This window comes from Chionomys nivalis, chromosome 10, assembly GCF_950005125.1.
Source record: "Chionomys nivalis chromosome 10, mChiNiv1.1, whole genome shotgun sequence".
NCBI classification, from domain to species: Eukaryota; Metazoa; Chordata; class Mammalia; order Rodentia; family Cricetidae; genus Chionomys; species Chionomys nivalis.
This window is the reverse complement of record NC_080095.1, coordinates 67,951,220-67,974,406: the sequence shown is the minus strand read 5'-3', so window position 1 is coordinate 67,974,406 and position 23,187 is coordinate 67,951,220. Positions and strand designations below refer to the sequence as shown.

Below are 23,187 nucleotides of genomic sequence, written 5' to 3'. Positions count from 1 at the left end.
AGCACTCCAGGTCACCACGTGGTTGCAGACAGCCACTTCTCAACTGTGGGCACTGAGAATATGCTTACTAAAATTACCACTAAGCCATTATAAAAAGGTTTACTTAAGTAGATTCATGGAACTAAAGAATAACTTTAGTCCTATAACTCTAAAACCTAAAAGAGCCAACTTTAAAACGAAAACACTCTGAAATACGTACGCTGTGTTAAGCCAAAATAATGGCAAAATTGGACAAATTTGCTGGGCGGTGGTGCTGCATGCCTTTAATCCCAGCACTTGGGAGCCAGAGGCAGGCGGAAACCCTGTCTCAAAAAACAAAACCCCCCAAAAAAGTGACAAATTTAATTCAGTTTCTCTTCTCTGTAGATTTGGAGCCTGTCCTGGAACTATCGCTTGTAGAGCAGACTGTTCTTGAACTCAGAGATCCGCCTGCCTCTGCCTTCCTAGTGCTGGGATTAAAGACTTGTGCCACCACCACCCAGACTTCTATAGTTTATCTTTAATTTTATCTGTAATTCATAACTGCTCCTACTTGACTCTTTTAGACTGCTTGCCATTTGTTAATTAATATTTATACACATCTCACTTGGACTTCTTTGGTTTCCCTTGCAATTGGCTACTACTCAGCACTGACACAGGTGGTGTCTCAGCATTTGAGAGGCAGAGGAAAGCATCGGTCTCACTGCCAGTCTCAGATACACGGGAGGACCTTGCCTCAAAAACAAAACATGCAAACTCCAAACAACACCAACAATGAAACCAAAACAACAACCAAACCAAACCAAACCAACAAAATACCCCAAACCAACCCAGGTTAGGGTATGGCTCAGCCTTAAGGCTTTACCTACCATGCCTGGTTCAGTCAAGAACCTGGCTTCAATTCTTGGCAAACACATAGAGATCAACAAAAAACCCTCCCCTGCCAACAGTGTCAGGATTCAGGCATTATGCTGCCCCTGTCACCTGGCAGGATGCACTCAGGCAGCACCCTGGCCAGCCCAAGATCCCTTTAAGAGACAAGATCTGCCCATTCCTGCTCTCTTTCTGCAAGCAGGTCTCTGCCCCTCTCTCTGCCTCTTTCCTTCCCTTCCCTCTTGTCTCAATAAATTCTCCACAGAAGCTCTGTATACATGGCATATTTGTCTGTCCCTCACTGGCTGTGGGCTCCCACATGCTGCCAAGGTCCCTCCCATCCAGAATCCTAACAAATAGGACTTTGTATAATTGTATATACAGCCTAGTGTTTACAGGTGTCTGGTAGCTGCCATAATTCCCACTGTAAACCAAGAGCACCAACCTCCGCCCAGGCTTTCAGCACAGCCAAGATCTCCATGGTGGAAGCGCTCTCGTTATACAGGTGGCTGAGCGCTTCTTTCCCAGCCTGTACTTTCATTAGGGAGGAAACGAGCAGCTGATGAACTCTGCGGAGATCACTGAGGTCACGTACAACTCCACTTGCTATCCATGCGCTGCAAACCTGGTTTCGAGGAGACCAGAAGTCAGATTTAAGAATTTTGTAGTTCGTCTTTGTGAGCTTGGCAGAGCCCTCCCAAATCTTAGGAACTAGCCATGGAAATGTTTATTTTTAAATGATTTATTTATTTTTATTTTATGTGCATTGGTGTTTTGCCTGCATGTATGCCTGTGTAATGATGTCAGATCCTCTGGACCTGGAGTTACAGACAGGTGTGAGTGCTGGGAATTGAACCCGGGTCCTCTGGAGGAGCATCCTGTGCTCTTAATTGCTGAGCCATCCTCCTAGTCCAGATTTTTTTTTTTTTTAAACCAAGAAACCTAATAGAATGTAGCAGACAAAGAATCAAAGCTGGGACTTCAAAAATGAACAGAGACTAAGGCTGAAGCAACAAAACAGTGCTCTTTAGGGCGTAAGGTGAAGAGTGTGAGAGACCAATATGCATACATTAAACTATGAATCCATAACGGCAAACTTCTGGATAAATGCTTTAAATAACATTCTAATCTTTAGTATCTTATCTCAGTACTTAAAATTAAGAGGCTATGTGGTTAACTAACGTGACTTAGTTAAAAGACAAAGACTTAATATTTAGAACCCTGACGAAGCTGGGTGTGCTGGAGCATGCCTTTAGTTTCAGTGCGTGGGAGGCAGAGGCAGGGGAATCTTTGTGAGGCCAGCCTTGTCTACATAGCAAGTTCCAGGTCATGAGAACTACACAGTGAGACCCTGTCACAAAACAAAACAAAATAAAACACAACACTCCAAGGAAGGCTTAATTTTCATTTTTGTTTTAGCAGAGCCAGGGATTGGACACAGACTCTCACACATGCCAGGCAAGTGTTCTCTTCCTGGGCAACGATCCTGGACACTAAGAAAGATTTTGATCCTTCTAATAACAGTTTATTTTTATTTAAAAAACAAGTTAAAATCACCACAACTAAACACTATTGACATTTTGTAACGGAGGTCACTAGAGTGGCTATGTCTATATCCGCAGCAGGGAGGCAGAGGCAGGAGTTTCAGGTCAGATTGGGCTAGTTTAGGGCCAGTCAGGGCTACAACAGGTCCAGTTCCTAAAAACCAAAGGATGTGGTAGTAGATGCCTTTAATTTCAGTACTCAGGAGGCAAAGGCAGGAAGATCTCTGTGAATTTGAGGGCAGGCTGACCTATATAGTGAGTCCCAGTCAGTCAGTGGCAGAGAGACCCTGCTTCTAAACTAACTGACAAACAAACCCACAACACAAAACCAGAGGGAGTAAAATCTGCAATGCCTAACTAAAGTGTGCTAATTTCTTAGGGACTCTGTTCTTCTCCAGACGCCATGGCAGCTCTCTCTCTAGAGAAAATATTTCTGCCTTGTCCATATACAGTTGGCTCTGACCAGCTATTTTTAAACTTTATTATCTGCAAAGACAGTAAGTTAGGAAAAGCTGCACTTTCACTCTTGTGGTTCTGGGAGGAGGCAGAAAGCCACAGTCCTACTCAGTGACACCATCATAAGGGGAGCAAGTCAGCTGCCTGGTGCCCAGGTTGCCCAGGAACAGTGGCTGGAACTGACACACTACATGTATTTTCTATTTGTGATAGATTTATTGATACAGAACCCCATTTTGTTTATTCGTTTTTCAAGACAGAGTGTTCTGTGTAATAGCCCTAGCTGTACTGGAACTGTGTAGACCAGGCTGGCCTAGAACTCACAGAGATTCTCCTGCCTTTACCTCCCAAATGCCGGGATTAAAGGTGTGTGCCACCACTGCTCGGAACATAACTCTATTTACATAGAGAAGAACATCTATTCATTCATTTATTCATTTTGGGTTTTTCAAGGTAAGGTTTCTCTGTGTAACTTTGAAGCCTGTCTTGGAACTCACTCTGTAGACCAGGCTGGCCTTGAACTCACAGAGACCTGCCTGTCTCTGCCTCCTGAGTACTGGTGTGTCCTACCTGGCCTACATATATTTATTTAATTCTTGTCTCATTTACTAAGATTTCAGGTGGTTTATAAAAAGAACACTGATACAAAGAGATGCCAAATTAAGGGCTTTGAGCAAAATTTCCTTAATACACAGTCCATACACTGCCTGCACTCCAATAGCTCCAAAATTCAAGCAGGTAAAAAGAAGGTGAATGCTGGGAAGGCGTCCCAGTGAGAGAACACACACTGTAGATGGCACGCACGAGGGCCTGCACTCAACTGTAGCACGAGACAGCCTCCAAGAATAATGAAAAGAAAAAGAAAGACGAAGGAACTGCTGCAAGCTAAGTTTCTGTGTTATGTCTATAACTTTTCCTTCGGGTCACCTATAGGGCAGTACACTAAGTGGCTGACACCCATGCCAAGGATGCCCGCTGTTTCCAACTGTATCACACAGCTCTTAAGAGACAGGAAAACATGCTTAACTTTGCTTGAAATGCCAACCTGTGCTCTCCTGACACACCGTTTTTAGTCAATCAAAGTCTAAATAAAAGTCTGGTAGCTCATAATGCTGCTGGTAATGGGGAAAGCAGGTGCTTGCATACACTGCTGGTGTGTTTTATAAATCTGCCCCTTTCTGACCTTCTCCCCTCCCCCCGTGCAGTGTATCCACTGACAGGCCCTATGCGGGATGACTTGCTGTGGCAATATTTCTACTTTATTTTTTGGTTATTCGAGACAGGGTTTTGGACCTGGATGTCCTAAAACTCACTGTGTAGAACAGGCTGACCTCGAACTCAGTGTTAGATCTGCCTGCCTCCTGAGTGCTAGGATTAAAGGCGTGTCCACCACACCCAGCTGTGACAGTATTTGTGACAGGGGCAGAAGAAACACTGACAGGCTCATCAACATACACTGCTCTAGTAAGCTGGGACTCTCTCGCAGCCTGGGGCACCATGCACTGGGGAAGAAGCAGGCTGTCTCCCAAATGTCCAAAGGAAAGGAGAAGGGTGTGCCGGTGTGACTCTGAGACTGGAGCTCAGAACATAGCCCAGCCTGGCTCTGGACTCCCTTCTTAGAGTTTCCACTCTGTATCCACTTACCTGACAGGCTTTGGCAGTGATGTCAGGCGGTGTCTCTGAAGTGAAGGCTGGTCTAAGCGCTGCTCCAACCTGACAAGGAATCACAGGATTTGACAAACATCAACAAGAGAGTATCACTAACATTGGAAATCATCCATTCAGGATGGGTTTCGTGGCCCATTACTCCCGTCTGCCCCTTACGACAGCACATTTCTGCCTCTGGGGAAGGTATGTGTTTTGCTGTGGAGCTAGTAACTGGCTCCAGGTACCCAAATCTCTCAAGACTTTCGCTAAAGAGGGGCTATTTTCTGTGTAAAGATCTGAGTGTGGGAAGAATCGTCTTGTTACCAATCAGAGGTGTGTGTGTGTGTACTGGAGTAAAGCCAGCATGGAGAATCCCCCATTTTCTTGTCAAACTGTGTTTCTTGTACCTGGAGCTCTATGAGGACATAACCAAGCTGGTATAGCACTGTTCCAACACGGTAATTCCATGCACCGCAGCCCCTCTTTGGCTACATCCCCATGCACACACTGGCTCTGTTTGCTGGGAAGAAGTGATGGAGCTGGCCACCCAACTAGAGAACTGTTCTACAGGGTCTGCTTATTCCTAACTATCACCAACTACCTGTCAATCAACAGACAGATTACAAGATGGGCGGTTCTACTTCCATCCTTGGACTATTAAACACAGAAAGATCATAAAACCAGGTTCTTTTCTAAATGTAGAAAAATAAATCCCAAGGGAGGTTGCATGCAGCACTCTAATCTGGGAGTAAGGAAGGCAAAGCCCGGTTATTTACTGTTATGTTGCTTACTCAGACATTTTGCAAAAAATTTATTTACTAAAAAATGTCCATTCCTGTAAATTAAAAAGGTTTTAATTATAAAAATTAATCCTTAAGGTTATAAGCTACTATTTTAAATATATGATTTTGATTTTACTTGAAGCTTTATCAAACGCTAGCTATTAGATTTGTTCTACAAATACATGTATTTTCTATGCACCGATGTTAAGGGCCATGGGTCAGAAGAGAGTCTTTATGAACTAACAAGTGACGTGAGATGACTTCATAGCTTTTGTCGGTGTGTGTGTTAGTAGTACCAGGAGAACTAACATTGCTTACATTGGCTTGATACTGTTCCAGGATAACATGACCTGGAAACTCCGGCTCTGCAATATCTGCAAACCGCCGAATAACAACCAAGAGCGTGTCAAGGCCAGAGAGACGCAGCTGGTCACTATGGTCTGTCGCAGCCATAAAAGCCATGCGAATTAGGTCAGCAAGGTGGAGCACCAAAAAATCATCTAGAAGATGAAAAATATGCATTATCATGAAGAAGAATAAGCTGAAACTAAGATTTGCGTTACGTGATAATGTTCTCTCCTTATTTCATAGCCCACACTTGCTTTTAGGCTCTCTTGATTTGATTTACTGCTCTGTTTCATCCTGTGTTAAATAGACTTTCAGGCTAAATTTAATGCACACTCAAATATACACAAAACCATCTGAAACCAAAATGTTATATATATATATATAGCTGTGCAAAAGCCCAAAGCAGAATTAACAGTCTTTAAGAACAAGTGCTAGCAGTTTCCTCAATAAACACTTTGTCCAGACTGTCCGATAAGAGCACATGAATTAATTGTACTTAGCAGAGCTCGGGGTGTGACGAACTTGGCAGTAATTCATTCTCTTTATGACAAGCTGGTGACAAGGGACTTTAAAAGATTCCATGTGGCTCTTTATATGGATTATGTTTTTCCTGTCTTGTCAAACACAGAAATATATAAAAACAACTCTAGCTACAGAAATGAAAAATGCAAATTCCTTTCATTCCTAAAGCATATTCTTGCTATAAAAATTCTGAGGAGAAACAAAAGTAAATCATTTAAGGGTTCCAGTAGCACTTAGGAAACTAGCGTTTACCTAGAAAACATGTTAGAGTTCACAATAAAAACCACCACATAGGACCAAACTAGTCTCTCTGAATGTGACTGACAGTTGAATTGCTGGGGCAGACTGCGGGGCCACTGGCAGTGGCACCAGGATTTATCCCAACTGCATGTATTGGCTTTTTGGGATCCTATTCTCTTTGGATGTATACCTTGCTCAGCCTATATATAGAAGGGAGGGCCTTGGACCGGCCCCAAAGCAATGTACCTTACCCTCTCTGAAGACTGGATAGGGGTGGTGTGGGAGGGTATATGGAGGGAATGGGAGGAGGGAAGGGGGTGGGAACTTGGATTGGTATGTATAATGAAAAAAGATAGCTTACTTTCTTAAAAAAAAAAAAAAAAACCAACATAAAAATAAAAAAATAAAATAAATGCTTGCTTGAAAACTATTAAACACAATGTATATTCAGACTGGCAACACCAACATTTTGATTTAAATTTTTAAAAAAATATTACATTTTCTAATGTGTGTGTGCACGCATGTGCACATGTATATTATGGACATGTGTGTCATAGTGCATGCAACCACCAGGAATTGGTTCTTCCCTTCTACCATACAGGTTCCAGGAACTGAACCTGTAATAAATATCTTATTATCTGAATACAGTGCAAGAAGGCGGTAGGCTGATGCAGCGAGAATAAGGCCCGGCAGGGCTGAGGCTTTATTTTAGGTGGGAACCATAGCAGTCAGGTCTCTGCTTTCATCCTGGCTGTTCTGCTCCGTGCCACTTACTTCTTGAATCACTTTTTTTCATTTCCTGTGCCAAAGCGATGTCAAAATGGGCGCGGTTTGCATTTTCACACTGGTTAATTATTCTACAGACACAGTCAGCAGCAAAGACTCTGGTGGCCCATCTAGGATTACTGAAAGGGTGTGGTTTCCCATCAGTCCTGCTGGTCAAAGCTGAGGCGTCGTCACCTCTGTCTCCTTCTTCCTCTTGCATTGTATCCAGGCAAGTTACAGCTGTGAAATCTTCGTCAAGGGAAAACATAAGTAACTACAATTAATTGGAAGACACAGCTATTAAAGAACACAAAATACAACTCCAAATGCAGACTAGAATTACTATTAACCAATCAACACCTTTATGATAACATAAGATAATTAGGTCTCATAGCAACTGGCAACAATGAGTTGTCATTCTGACGTCCACAGACATGTACTTGTACATGTGCACTCCAATCACACACACACACACACACACACCAATAATGATGATAAAATTACCACATACTGTGGTAATTATTAATCCCTTGCATGAAGATGGCTGTACTTAATAAAATTCAAAATCTCAACAATAAGGCCTTAAGTGGGTTTATGGAGATTCTTGAACCTACTGAAATAGTCAGGGGACACACACACATTTTTGGTAGAACATTCACTGCTATTATTATAGTCTCAAAACTATGCTTCTAGTTACCAATCAGGGAACTGTCTCTTATTAACTGTTAACTTTTTCTTTTGATACAGGGTCAGTGTGCTAGTTGGTTTTGAACTCCTAGAGATCTGCCTGCTTCTGCCTGCAAGGTGTAGGGATTAAAGACATACATCACCAAGCCTACACTTGTTAACTGGCTAACAATTGTTAACCTTATAAACTAAATGGAATGAATGCCATAAAACAAACCAACCTATTAATCTTTATAAAAAGATTATTTATTTATTTATTCTTTTTTTTTTTTTTTTTTTTTTTTTTTTGGTTTTTCGAGACTGGGTTTCTCTGTGGTTTTGGAGCCTATCCTGGAACTAGCTCTGTAGACCAGGCTGGTCTCGAACTCACAGAGATCCGCCTGCCTTTGCCTCCCGAGTGCTGGGATTAAAGGCGTGCGCCACCATCGCCCGGCCTATTTATTTATTCTTTATACAGTGTTCTGCCTGCTTGTATGTCTGAGGACCAGAAGACACCAGATCTCATTATAGATGGTTGTGAGCCACCATGTGGTTGTTGGGAATTGAGCTCAGGACCTTTGGAAGAGCAGCCAGTGCTCTTAACCACTGAGCCATCTCTCCAGCCCCCAATCTATTATTCTTAAAGTTTCTTGTATATGTCAATATTTTCCACATTTTTTTGCTGTGTGTTAGAATAGCAAAGAAGTCACTAACAAAGTTTTAGCCAAGAACACACTGTGACTACAAAGTCTATACAGAACCAGATGTGGTGATGAGAACCAGAATGTTCCTTGCACTCTGAAGGTAGAGACAAGCAGATGAGTTCAAGCCACTAACAAAAAACAAAAAAACAGTCTACAGAGATGGAAAGACATTTTCCCAATAAGAAAGGATGAAGTCAAACTACAGAGCATTAATAAAAAGACAAAAAACAAAAACAAAACACAAAGAACAAACCAGACCTGCAGTATCAAAAGAGGTCAAGATAGAAGGCAGGGGTATAAAGAAGTCACCAGGAAAAGATTTATAATCACCCCGTTCCACATGCCAGAACAAAAGGAGGCTGCAGTGAACATGGTGTCCACTCAGCCCCTCAGGCAGTACCAGGTGCAGTCTGCTAGAACCACAGAGGCAGAGCCTTGTTTCCCGGGGTGGCAGCAGTTAGCTCCCTACGTGTTCTTCCCACCTCTGGTTCCCGTTCTTTAATCTCCACTCTTACACATATGTGGGGAAAGAGGAACCTTGTTCATTCACTGTTGGCAAAAGTGCAAACAGACAGACACTACGGAAATCAGCATGGAAGTTTCTTTTCTTCCTTCCTTTCTTCCTTCCTTCTTTCTTTTATTTGGGACAGGGTTTCTCTATAGCTTCAAAGCCTGTCCTGGAACTCACTCTGTAGACCAAGCTGGTCTCGAACTCACAGAGATCCGCCTGCCTCTGCCTCCGGAGTGCTGGAATTAAAGGCGTGCACCATCACCGCCTGGCAGCATGTATCTTTCTTAAAAAGCTAGAAGGGACTTAGCAGATGATCCAGCTGCACCATTTCTAGGAATTACCCAAAGGACTCCATGTCCTAGCACAGAGGTTCCTGCTCATCCACACTTGATGCTGCTCTGTCACATTCGTGAACTGATGAATGATAAGAAAATGTGGTATATACACACAATGTACATATAAACGGGATTTTATCCAGCTGAGAGGAAAAATGAAATTATGAACTCTGCAGGAAGACAAAACTGGAAATATACTGAATTGAAAAAGGTCCAGAAAGACAAATGGCTCATGTTCTCTCTCATAAGGATCCTAGTTTCAAATTTTTAGATTTGTATGTTTAGTTTGGAGTGTCTGTAGCGGCCAGGAGTCCAGAAAGGCCCTTGAGAGGGTGAGAGGAGTGTGGAACATGTCATATGAAAGCAGAAGTAGAAAATGCTGGGGGAAAAGGAGTCGAAGTAGGGATAGTAAATACATATCATGGTAAATGACCTTTTTTGAGTTGTTAATTGAAGTGTGTGTATGTGTGTGTTAATGAGTTTGAACGAGGGTATCCTGCTTAGGTATTGGATGGATACTGCTCCCAGAAGCCATGAGCTACTAAATGAAAATGCTAGGTATGGGATCATTTTCTGTGATTTTTGGTCAGGGAGGTGCCAGAGCAAACAAAATGAAATGTTACTGACAAAACACAGCTGAGTCGGGAGCCTAAGGGAATACAAATTCAAAATTAAGAAAAGCTGGGCATGGCAGTACACACCAGGATCCCAGTACTCAGGGAGTAGAGGCAGAAAGAGCAGAAAAAAATTTAAATAAGAAAGATAATAGAAACAAAATCAATCTAATTATATACACATTTTTTAAAAATTAAGTTTTTTGGTTTGAGATAGGGTTTCATGTAGCCCAGGATGGCAATGAATTCGTGATGTAGCTGAGGATGAACCTGATTCTCCCTGGGGTCTGACCCCAGGCAGCACACGTGGAAGGCAGTGCTCTACCACTGAATTTCCAGCCAGAGCGACATTTTCTTTCAAAGCAGAAGGCCTTACCAGGTTTTATAGACATACAGATCACAGGAGGACCAACCACTAAGAAGTCAAATCGGGGCTGGAGAGAAGGTTAAGAGCATAGGCCATTCTTCCAGAGTCCTGAGTTCAATTCCCAGCAACCACACGGTGGCTCACAGCCATCTGTAATGAGATCTGGTGCCCTCTTCTGGCCTGCAGGCACAATACTGTATACATAATTAATAAAAAAAAAAAAAGTCAAATCGGACAAAACAGACAAATCTCTAGGAATGCCACAGTGCGTTCTCCTTTCACATGGTTTACCACGAGGGACCTCTGCTGACCACACTGGAAGGTGCTGGGACGCTGAGAAAATAAGTAGGTTTGAAAGGGAAACAGACGGCGAAAGAGCTGAATCTGTGTCTTTGAATAAGTTACTAATTTGTTCAAGACAACTTCCTCTGTAAAAAGGAATAATCCGGCCTATTCAGAGGGTGAGTTAAAAGATTAAATCAGAGCCAGGCAGTGGTGGCGCACGCCTTTAATCCTAGCACTTGGGAGGCAGAGGCAGGAGGATCCCTGTGAGGTTGAGGATAGCCTGGTCTACAAGAGCTAGTTCCAGGACAGGCTCCAAACCTACAGAGAAACACTGTCTCGAAAAACAAAAACAACAACAAAAAAATTACATCAGATTAAAAAAATTACTTTTTGGGGCTGGTGAGACTGGTGATTAAGAACACTGGCTGCTCTTCCAGAGAGGTTCTGGATTCAATTCCTAGCAGCCACATGGCAGCTTAAACCATAACTCCAGTTCTACGGGATCTGACATCCTCATACAGACACACATGCAGGGAAAACACTAATGCATAAAAAAAAAAAAAAACCCAAACATTTTGCCTGACATTTCTTTTTTCTCTTCTCATTTTCACTTAAATTAAGGAGACACAGTTTAAGACCTCAAACACATATTCTTTTTATTAAGCTAAGACATTAGTCAAATAACATGGTTTTCAATATTTATTGAATTCTTTAATTTTATTTTTTAATTTTTAATTTTTTTTTTTTTTTTGGTTTTTCGAGACAGGGTTTCTCTGTGGTTTTGGAGCCTATCCTGGAACTAGCTCTTGTAGACCAGGCTGGTCTCGAACTCACAGAGATCCGCCTGCCTCTGCCTCCCAAGTGCTGGGATTAAAGGCGTGCGCCACCACCGCCCGGCATTTTTTAATTTTTAAATTAAATTAAATTTTTATTTTTGAGGCAGGGTATCCCAGGCTAGCTTCAAACTTGCTATGTGGCTAAGGATGGCATTTAATTTCTGATCTCCCAAATGCTGCGATTACAGACATGTGCCAGCATCCCAGTTTTGTTTCTGTTCCAGGTAGCCTTATACAGACTACTCTGGTCCCAAACTCAATACGAATTCCTTATCCTTTGGCCAGTATCTCCACGGGATGGGATCACAGACATGCAGCCCACGCTGGCCATCTGTGATGCTATTCTTGGGTGTAAACTTGACTACATCTTGAATCAAAACCCAAAAATGGAAGGCACACCTGTGAGGGATTTCCGGTTAATTTGAAGAATGACTGTCACTTCTAATCCAGATCTTTGAGGTAGGAAGACAAGCTTTTAATCGAGATCTACTCTGGGCCATGCCTTCTGCTGGCAGCCTATGTAAGGACATGGAAGAAGGAAGCTGCTGCTCTTCGCCTGCTCGCTCTCACCGTTCTAGCACGTCGATTACATCAGTGGCATTAGAGCCTACTTCTGTGGGATTCTGGCATATACTGTAGATCAGCTCAGACATCCAGCCTCGCGGACTGAACAACTACTGGATTCTTGAACCAAGGGTTAGTAGGCTTCCATTGTTGGATTAGGTGGACCACAGTCTGTACCATTCTAGTAAACCTCCTGTCTATATATACATATAGACAGGATCAATCTGTAAATCCTGTTACTCTTGACTAATACAGATCTAACACTATTTGAAATTAACATTATTAACTGTGGAGAGACCAGACTGTTCAAAATGTCAACTACTGAGTGTTGTAGAATGTTAGTTAAAGATGTGTTACAGTCTTTTATCTGTGGAACATGTCTAAAATACCTGATTGGCCTAATAAAGAGCTGAACAGCCAACAGTGAGGCCGGAGAAAGGACAGGCAGGGCTGACAGGTAAAGAGAATAATCAGGAGGAGAAATCTGGGAAGAGAGATAGAGGAATAAGAAAAGGAGGAAGATATGTGGGGGCAGTCACCCCACCACTCTATCAGGCAGACATGGAGTAAAAAGTAAAGAAAAGGAATATATAGTAGAAAAAGGTAAAAGCCCAGAGGCAAAAGGTAGATAAGCTAATTTAAGAAAAGCTGGCTAGAGAAGGTGGTGGCACACGCCTTTAATCCCAGCACTCGGGAGGCAGACACAGGTGGATCTTTGTGAGTTTGAGGCCAGCCTGGTCTACAAGAGCTAGTTCCAGGACAGTCAGGGCTGTAACACAGAGAAAAACCTGTCTCAAAAAATCAAAACAAACAAACAAACAAACAAGCAAACAAACAAACAACCTGATTAGAAACAAGCCAAGCTAAGGCATTTATAAGAAAGAATAAAGACAGAATTAGACTCCATGTGATTTATTTGGGAGATGATTGGTGGGCCCCCAGAGAATAAAGAATCAAATAAAAACAAAACAAACAAACAAAAAAATAATTGAGTGTTGGTATTGTCAGCTCATTACATAGCCCAAGGCCTCACAGAATCACAAAATGTGAACTATGGTAACTCTTCTATTATGATGACATGTAGCAATCTCTCAATCATTTATAATATATGCAAAGAAATGATATAACTATGTGGTGGTTTGAAAGAAAATAGCCACCATAGGCCCGTAGAGAGGGGCACTATTAGGAAGCATGGCCTTACTGGAGTAGACAAGGTCTTGTTGGAAGAATTGTGTCACTATGGGGCAGCTTTGGAGGTCTCCTATACCCAAGCTACACCCAGTGTAGCACACAGTCTCCTTCTACTGTCTGCGGATCAAGATGTAGAACTCTCCGTTCCCTTTCCAGTACCCTGTATGCTTGCACACTGTCATGCTTCCTGCCCTGATGACAATGGACTAAATCTCTAAACTGTAAGCCAGCCCCAATCAAATGTACTCCTTTATAAAAGCTGCAGTCAGTGCTCTTAACCTCTGAGCCATCTCTGTAGCCTGGGGGTGAATACCTTTAGCCCAGCACTTGGGAGGCAGAGGCCAGGGAGCTCTGATTTTGAGACCAGCCTGCTTGACAAAGTCAGTTCCTGCAGTCAAGGCTGTTTGGAACACAGAGAAACCTTTTCTTGAAAAGCAAAATAAAATAAATCAAACCCAAACCAAGCCAAGCCAAACCAAACCAAAATAAAAAGAACAAAAACAAAAAGCCAAGTGTTGTGTTACACAACCTTCATTCCAGCATTTGGGAGACAAAACCAGTCTATGTGAGACTAGCCTACATATAAGACTCTGTTTAGCCGGGCGATGGTGGCGCACGCCTTTAATCCCAGCACTTGGGAGACAGAGGCAGGAGGATCTCTGTGAGTTCGAGACCAGCCTGGTCTACAGAGCTAGTTCCAGGACAGGCTCCAAAACCACAGAGAAACAAAAACAAACAAAAAAAAAAAAAAAAAAAAGACTCTGTTTAAAAGAAAAAAAAATGGTTCCCAGCACCCATACGGTAGCTTACTACCACCTGCAACGCCAGCTCTAGGCGACCTTTTTCTGGACTCTGAGAGCATTACACTCATACATGCTCAAATTCCCATGCACATATACAAAAATAAATCTTTTTTCAAAAAGACAAAAAAATTATTACAGAAAAAATTATTTAAGACAAAAGAAGAAAAAACAAGCTAATCATTATATTTATGTTGTGGAAATCCAAGAGAACTCTAACAAGATGTAGCATTTGAAGAAAGCAATGACCACACAATACTTAAACAGAGAAGAGAAACAGTTGTCCATGGCAGACCATTTCCAACTAGGTTTCTTCTTCTGATTTTACTGCTGTAATTAGCAATTCCCAGTACTCACCAGCCGATGCAGCAAGCACATCTCTACAAAGTTTTAACCAAAAGGACAGCTTCTCTACTGCCATAGAGGTCAGCATGTGATGTAAAGTCTCTCTGATATCCTGGCATAAGCTTTTGTCTGTTTCTTTATCTAGTAAGGCCAGCAGCGCCCCTTCAAGGCCCACTTCTTTGATGTTAGCATCTGCCAAGAAGAAAACCGATGATCTAAGTAACACAGAAGACAGAACTGCCATTTGGGAAGCACTTAGTTCAGCGGTTACTATCACTGTACTTGATAGTAACACCACCGATCAATGTACTTCAAAGATTAGCCTAGACATTGTGCTTAATCTGCTGAAGTTGAAATTAATTCATAGTCAACCTCTGGGGTTACTTACAATCCTGCATAGTCGTTAAAAAAAAAAAAGAAAGAAACTTTGTTAAGTCTTTTAAGAGCTAGTGATATAAGGCCATCCAGACAATTCAGCACATAAAGATCCTTGCTGATAAGTTTGACAACCCTGGAACCCATATGAAGGAAATGAGAGAACCAACTGACTACTCTGACCTCCACATGCGTGCAAACCCACATATAAGTACAATGAAAAGTTTATAAAGTTGTTAATGTCACTTTAATTAGGTTAAATATTATCTAATTAATGGTCAATGCAGCAATTCAGAATGCACACATATATTTTATCTATTATTTATTAGAGTCCTTTTTTTTGGTTTAAAGTGAAATTCAAACCAGTAAACATGATCAATAAGTTTCCTTGTTCTAGTATAAAGGCTCTGATTTGTTGGGTGCTACTGGGGAATGAATCCAGGCTAAGTTTTGAACGTGAGATCCTCCTGTCTCAGTCTCCCGAGTAGGCAAATTACAGAACTGTACCACCAAATCCAGTTAAAAAATCTAAATAATTTAAAAATCACATCTAATTAATTAATTAATTAGTGGTTGTGTGTGCATCATGCACGTGTGGAGGTCAGATGACAACTGTGGGTCCCGGGAACTGAACTCAGGTCATAAGTTTAGCGGCAAGGACCTATCCCCACTGAACCACCTTGCTAGTTCCTTATTTTTTTTTAAAAAAACACATTAAACAGTAAACAACTACTGACTGGTGAATGGGGTCAATCTCTGAGTTAATGTACATCATTATACGATATCCCCACCAAAGAGTAACACAGCAACTCAGAGGAGAAAAACAGCTTCAATCTTTCATCTACTTCCTTTAATTCTGAAAAAGTCAAAAACCAGTACAGTTTCTCTTTAAGATTTAGCTCAGCTTAGCATTTATAAAATCAATTATATTCTAAATGTACAACTATCTTAAAGATCAGAAGGGAGCAGTAGGGATATTTCAGATTAGCATAAGAGGATATACTAACTAATGTTGAGTAAAGACAGTCACAGACTGGGGCTTCAGGACTGTATATTCATGATATTACTAAATCACTGTTGATTTTCTTGGGTTGGAAAATAGGGTCTGGCATGGAAGACAATGCCCTTCTTTTTTTTTGGTTTTTCTTTCTTTTTTTTTTTTTTTTTTTTTTTGGTTTTTCGAGACAGGGTTTCTCTGTGGTTTTAGAGCCTGTCCTGGAACTAGCTCTGTAGACCAGGCTGGTCTCGAACTCACAGAGATCCGCCTGCCTCTGCCTCCCAAGTGCTGGGATTAAAGGCGTGCGCCACCAACGCCCGGCTTTTTTGGTTTTTCAAGACAGGGTTTCTCTGTGGCTGTGGAGCCTGTCCTGGAACTAGCTCTGTAGACCAGGCTGGTCTCGAACTCACAGAGATCCGCCTGCCTCTGCCTCCCAAGTGCTGGGATTAAAGGCGTGCGCCACCACCGCCCGGCCTGACAATGCCCTTCTTGAGAATGCAAGGTGAAGTGTGTAGACTTAACTGTGAGGCCTACAGCCTGCTTAGAAATGGCATGACAACAATCGGTGCTGTAAATATGGATGGAGACACATACACAATGAGCATCCTAAAGATGTAGATAAGGTCAATTATGTATTCACTGCATGGCTCTTTCAACTTTTCAATTAGTTTTAAATATTAAATTTTTATATAGAATTTTTTTTTTAGATTATATGTATGAGTGTTTTGTCCACATGTCTACGTATGCACTATATGTGTACCTGGGGCTTGTAGGGGCAGGAAGGGGGCATTGGAGGCCCTTGATCGGAGTCATTGATGGCTGTGTGTCACCATGTGAGTGCTTGGAACTGAACTTGGATCCTCTGTAAGAACAAGCCCTCTGAACTGCTGGCCATCTCTCCAGCACCAAGCATTAAAAAATTTTAAAGGAGGGCTGGAGAGATGGCTCAGTGGTTAAGAGCACTGCCTGTTCTTCCAAAGGTCCTGAGTTCAATTCCCAGCAATCATATGGTGGCTCACAACCGTCTGTAATGAGGTCTGGTTCCCTCTTCTGTCCTGCAGGCATATACAAAGACAGAATATTGTACACATAATAAATAAATATTTAAAATTTTTTTTAAAGGAATAAGACAATGTATATGTGAGTATGATTTTACTCACATAGTTAATGCAGTATTTTATTTTTTCCTGGCCAAAAAGCATTTTTTAAAAAAAATGTTCAAAAGATGTAAGGAGAAATGAAGGCTCTGGAGATGGAGATGGCTTGAAGGGTAAGGGCGCTGGCTGCTCTTGCAGAGGATATGGGTTCGCTCAGTAGTTGATGCTCTCTCTCACTTGCAAACACACAAAATAAAACATAATAAATACATCTTTTCTAAAAAACCAGAAAATTGCCCCCCTGGGGTGTGTGTGCAGTAGTGGTGCATGCTTTTAATCTGAGCACTTGAGGTTTGAGGCCAGCCTGGTCTACAGAGCGAGTTCCTAGGCTGTTATAAAGAGAAATTCTGTCTTGAAAAACAACAACAACAAAACATTGCCTTCCTAACTACTCCCTCTTCTAGTTCTTTGTGTATGTTTGTGTGTACACGTGTGTGTGCGCACATAACTTAATACTACTAACAACATGTTCACACCAGCAAAATCTAAAGCAATAGATACAGACAATTTTGGTTGTAAATAAAAACTAAAAAGTTCCTTTGGGGAAAGACCTGACATTATTACAACTCAACAGTCATGTTGAGTAACCCAAGTCAGCAGAGTTTTTCCAAAATGTACTATTTTTATTAACTTGTAAGAATTTCATACATGCTGTCTAGTTAGGGTCACTGTTGCTGTGATGAAACAGCATGACCAAAGCAACTTGGGGAGGAAAGGGTTTATTTGGCTCACACTTCCTTCCATATCACTGTTCCTCAACAAAGGAAGTCAGGACAGGAACTAACACAGGGCAGGATCCTGGCGGCAGGAGCTGATGCAGAGGCCATGGAAAGGTGCTGCTCACTGGCTGCTCAGATTGACTTTTTATAGCAGCCAGGACCATGAGCTCAGAGATGGCACCACCCACAATGGGTGGATACCCATACCCCAATCAATCACCAATTAAGAAAATGTTCTATAGGTTTGCCTACAGCCGATCTTACAGAGCCAATTTCTCAATTGAGGTTCTCTCATCTCAGGTGACTTTATCTTGTGTTAAGAGAACATGTAAAAGCCAGCACACATGCATGCAACAATTTTGATCATATTCGCCAAGCTACTCTTCCCCCTAAACTCCTTCCAGACCCACCATCACCCAGCACAAACGTTTCAATGTACTAATAGAATAAACAGAAGAGGCTTTGACAGTAAACACATTATGGACCTGAAAGCTTTAGCTGGGAAGCTTTGCAAAAGCTGTGACTTTCTAAATGTATGACAGTATTTTTTGGAAATATACATACAAGAATATGATAACATTATTACTTACAGTTAAAATTATATTAAGTTTGAGTTACTTTTATCAGTTCTAAAATGGAGGGATATGGGTCAGGAATGTGGCTCAGTGACACAGCACTTGCCCAGAATGCCTGAGGCGCTAGGTTCAATTCTTAGCAATGCACAAAACTAGGTATATATTTAAATGTTACTGAGGTTATAGAAATGGCTCTGTAGTTAAGAGCATCTGCTGCTCCTCCAGAGGACCTGAGTTTGTTCCCAACCACCTAAGATCCCACCTCCAAGGAATCCAATGTCCTCTTCTGAACTTCTCAGATACCTGTACCCACACATGCAAACACCCAAACACAGGCATACACCTGAAGGCATAAATAAAGAAGAAAACCAACATATTTTACTAAGCAATATTGAATTCTGCTTTAGAATGAAGAGGGGACAAAAAAAAAAAAATCTCTCTTTTTTTTTTTGGATTTTTCGAGACAGGGTTTCTCCGTAGCTTTTGGTTCCTGTCCTGGAACTAGCTCTTGTAGACCAGGCTGGCCTCGAACTCACAGAGATCCACCTGCCTCTCTGCCTCCGGAGTGCTGGGATTAAAGTTGTGTGTCACCTTTAATCCAGCCTTTAGAGAAACTGGCCCCCAAAGGGAGCGGCACTATTAGGAGTGTGGCCTTGTTGGAGTAGGTGTGGTTTTGTTGGAGGAACTGTGCTGTCACTCAAGGTGGGCTTTGAGGTCTCATAAATGCTCAAGATACCACCCAGTGTCTCACACCACTTCCTCTTGCCTGCAAAATGTAGTATTCTCAGCTACCTCTTCAGCACCAAGTCTGCCTGCATGCTGCCATGCTCCCCTTAATGATGATAATGGATTAAATCTCTGAACTGTAATCAAGCCACCCCAATTAAATGTTTTCCTTTATAAGAGTTGCCGTGGTCATGGTTTCTCTTCACAGTAAGAGAAACCCTACGACAGTCATCACTTAAAAAAATTCATGTATACATGGAAATTCTTATTACTGAAGAAAAGAATCACCTGCAGCCAGGTCCCCGCTATCCCTGGCCAGCAGGACAGCATGCTCTGAAACTTCAACTGCTTCCCTCTGCACCAGCTGCCGCAAACAAGCCAGCACTGCTCTTCTCAGCAACAGGTAGGGGCTACAAAGATTCACCTGAAAGATGAGATGTGGGGAATGAAAGCTAAGACTCTTGGTGGCACTCGGTAGGTCTAATACATATAGGCCTCTTGGTGGCACTCAGTACACATTCACTGGACTTTCTGATTCTTTTTAGCTCATTAGTGGGCTGGACACAATTTATCAAATACAGCAAAACCTTTTCAACTGTTCTAGAATACACAATTACAACTCAAAACAGCTCAAGGAATAATACACATACTAAATTATTCACTATATATATATACACACACACACACAATCCAAGCAACAGCTATGACAAAGTTAGAAGACAAAGATAAAAATAGCTCTGAGATAAAAGAAACAATTGGAAGGACTCACACATTGTATTCATGCAATTATGCTTATGGTTCCCTATGAAGTGAACACATTCACAGTGACATAGGCAAAACAGTGCATGGGTTCAGCTGGAAGCTCTGGAGTCAGGAAGCCTCAGTATGAACCCTCCACCTATCACTTGCTCGCTGTGTGACCTGGGCAAGTTATTTAGCCTCTCTGGATCTTGGCTTCCACAGAACTACTGCCGAGTTAACATAGAGTAACATGCCAAGTACTCGCCGCAGACCCACAAACAGGGACACTCGAGACTCAGTGATTGATAGGTGTGGTTCCTCACAGCAGTATCACAGAGAAAGTGCATTTTCAAATAAATTTCACTCAGGAAAATTGATCAGAAACAGTCTTTAAATTAAAAAAAATTTAAAAATGACCTATTTTTTTTTATTGTATGTGCACTGGTATTTTGCCTGTGTGAGGGTGTTGGCTCTCCTGGAACTGGAGTTACAGACAGCCGTGAGCTGCAACCTGGATGCATGGAATTGAACCCAGATCCCCTTGTAGAGCAGCCAGTGCTCCAGCCTCTTAGAAAAAATTCTTTATTAACACCAAAGAACAGCAACTTTTACATACATGTCTACATACATGTAACATATGTCTACAGATAATATATGCAAATCACAATGGGTTTGGCAGCAGCTATATATATTTATCTGTAGCAAATGATAAGTTTGGCAGTGTACTTCAAATAATCAATTGTAAATCAGAAGTTTCTGGATACAAATTTCTTAACTTCTTTTTCTTTTGAGACAAGAGTTCCTCTGTGTGGCCTTGGCTGTCCTAGAACTCACTCTGTAGATCAGATTGGCTTCAAACTCACAGATACCTGTCTGTGTCTGCTTCCCAAGCGCTGGGATTAAAGGTATGTGCCACCACTGCTGGGCTAGTTTTTTTTTCTTTTGAGTGGGAATTCTGCCATGCAGTCCAGGCTGGCCTTAAACTCACAATTTTCCTGTCTCAGTCTTCTACTTAAAGACATAGCGCCTACCATGCCTCGATCCTAGAGACAAAGGCTTACTTAAGGACCTCCTAAGTAATATAAAATGTAGAGATATAAAATGTATTTTCCCTACAATAACTTATGTCTGGAGGAGCGGAAGGCTGGAGCCAGAGCCTCACGCGTTTTCTGCAGAGCTTCACCTCAGTTCACTGCACGGTGACACAGTGATTTTCATGTGAAAACTCGACAAACATGGTACAGCTATGACAGAGACCTGGTGATGTGGTATATATGGGAAAACAGGACTGAAGTGGGTGAATTTGCTGTAGAAAGTGAGCCTAAATTCAGAGAAAAACAAGATGGGTGGTGGCAGGCACTGTCCACTGTACAGGAACACATGCAGAGAAGGCCCGGCTCTAAGTTTATAAGTTTACTAGGTAGTCATCAGTGAAACAAAGGGTGGATGGAGTCTGCTTTGTGAGTATGCTTCATTAGACATCACAAGTGGAGGAGGAGAATGCCATTCACAGATTTCTCAAGGTAATGTCGCCACAGTCAGGTTTAAGACTTCTATTGTTAGAACTAGTATATAGAGCCACACAGCAGTTAAAATATAAAGAACAAGTCTACTCGTGCCCAAGATTATTGTAGTTAATGCTAATGATTAGAAACAGTACTCTATATGAAAATTTAAGTAAAAATGAATAATATGTTAGTTATTTTGATTGGAATTTTACGAGCATGTCACACAAGGAAGGTGCAGCATTCATCAGCTAAACAATTCTTTAAAAAAAAGCATGCTGAGAAATACTCTTCATGTGTTTGAGAAAAGAGGTTGGGGGCGATCACACAGAGCAAATGGGAGGCTTCACATCTCTATGTCATTCTCCAGCAAGTCAACTGGGAAAAGGAATGTAGGCTGGATTAAAGCAGGCAAACGAAGCAGGCAAAACACAGACACCAAATCAAACCATAATTATAATTTCTTTATGAAATGAATATGTTAAATAAAAATATTGCAAAATTTAGTGCAAGGAGCAAGTGTACCAGCTGGAGAAGGTTAGGAAGGATCTGTTGACACTAATATTAAATAAACACCAAGAAACATGCTATGCATACTGGCTTGTGCATTAATGGTTAGCTTAAAACACAGAAATGCAGGGAAAACATCTGCAACCAAAACAATATGAAAAAACAGCACTGCAAACCTCAACAAGGTTAGGAGTCAGGGGTCAGGGACCTACCAACACAGAATTATCCAACAAGATCTCCTGCACAAAAAACAAATGACAGACCAGTCATGACAAAATCAAAATATAAGTATTAGGACGACTACGACAGCAATCAGCTAAGCTTCAAATATAAAGGCTGAGTTATCCTTCAAATGGTTTAGTGTCAATCTAAAAACGTGGCCACAAACGTTTTATTTTCTAACTTGGTAAGAGCTGAGGTAAGATCTTGAAAATACGTGAATTACAAATTCAGGATGTAAAGATATGAACCAGGCAAGGACTGAATGAATGCCCACTGTACTAATGAGGCTTTCCGTGAAGCTCATATGCCTCAGCTCCAAAGCAGGCCCAGGAGCCATATGTGTGGGAGAGGCAATCTGGACCGTGCTACACAGTTCACCGCAGCACACAGCGCTCAGAAGTGCTAGTGTCACCAAGTCCAAGTTCAGACAGGAGAGACGCGTGCAATGAGCAGGGAGCCTTTAGTGTATCTTGCCCCAATGATGATATACAATTTCTTTTTTTTTGCTTTTTCGAGACAGAGCTTCTCTGTGGTTTTGGAGCCTGTCCCGGAACTAGCTCTTGTAGACCAGGCTGGTCTCGAACTCACAGAGATCCGCCTGCCTCTGCCTCCCAAGTGCTGGGATTAAAGGCGTGCGCCACCACCGCCCGGCTACAATTTCTTTACTTAGGGAAATACTGTAAAATATAATAAACTCAATCTATAAATTTAGAATAAATTGCTAATCAAATTATTACTTTAACATAATGAAAACCATTTTAAAATATGGTTTCTATTTTAAATGTAGCAGATTGTTTTTCATATGTAGCTTTTTTTCTTTTTAGTTTTTCTTCTTCTTTTTTTAAAATCTGTTTATTTATTTATTTATTTATTTATTTATTTATTTATTTATTTTTTGGGTTTTTCGAGACAGGGTTTCTCTGTGGCTTTGGAGCCTGTCCTGGAGCTAGCTCTTGTAGACCAGGCTGGTCTCGAACTCACAGAGATTCACCTGCCTCTGCCTCCCAAGTGCTGGGATTAAAGGCGTGCGCCACCACCGCCCGGCTGTTTATTTATTATGTATACAGTATTCTCAGTATTCTGTCTGCAAGTATGCCTGCAGGCCAGAAGAGGGCACCAGATCTCATTACAGATGGTTGTGAGCCACCATGTGGTTGCTGGAAACTGACCTCAGAACCCTTGGAAGGGCAGGGCAGTGCTCTTAACCACTGAGCCATCTCTTCAGCCCTCTTTTTAGCTTTTCGAGACAGGGTTTCTCTGTAGCTCTGGAGCCCATCCCAGAACTA

The 23,187-nt window shown here is 41.7% G+C and overlaps 1 protein-coding gene across 4 annotated transcripts in view; it reads right to left on the bottom strand.

Annotated features, from left to right (window-relative positions):
- The window catches only part of Heatr5a (HEAT repeat containing 5A), a 106,840-nt gene that overhangs the window by 19,500 nt on the left and 64,153 nt on the right, over positions 1–23,187 (bottom strand). For 2 of the 4 annotated variants that reach the window (XM_057782434.1, XM_057782435.1), the window contains exons 22-28: positions 21,892–21,918; positions 19,212–19,347; positions 14,387–14,566; positions 7,166–7,405; positions 5,600–5,781; positions 4,497–4,565; positions 1,298–1,477 (exon numbers count right to left, since the gene is read on the bottom strand). In XM_057782434.1, coding sequence (XP_057638417.1) covers positions 1,298–1,477; positions 4,497–4,565; positions 5,600–5,781; positions 7,166–7,405; positions 14,387–14,566; positions 19,212–19,347; positions 21,892–21,918 — 1,014 coding nt within the window. The remainder of the gene's footprint in view (positions 1–1,297; positions 1,478–4,496; positions 4,566–5,599; positions 5,782–7,165; positions 7,406–14,386; positions 14,567–19,211; positions 19,348–21,891; positions 21,919–23,187) is intronic. The other 2 variants (XM_057782436.1, XM_057782437.1) reach the window with 1 other exon arrangement.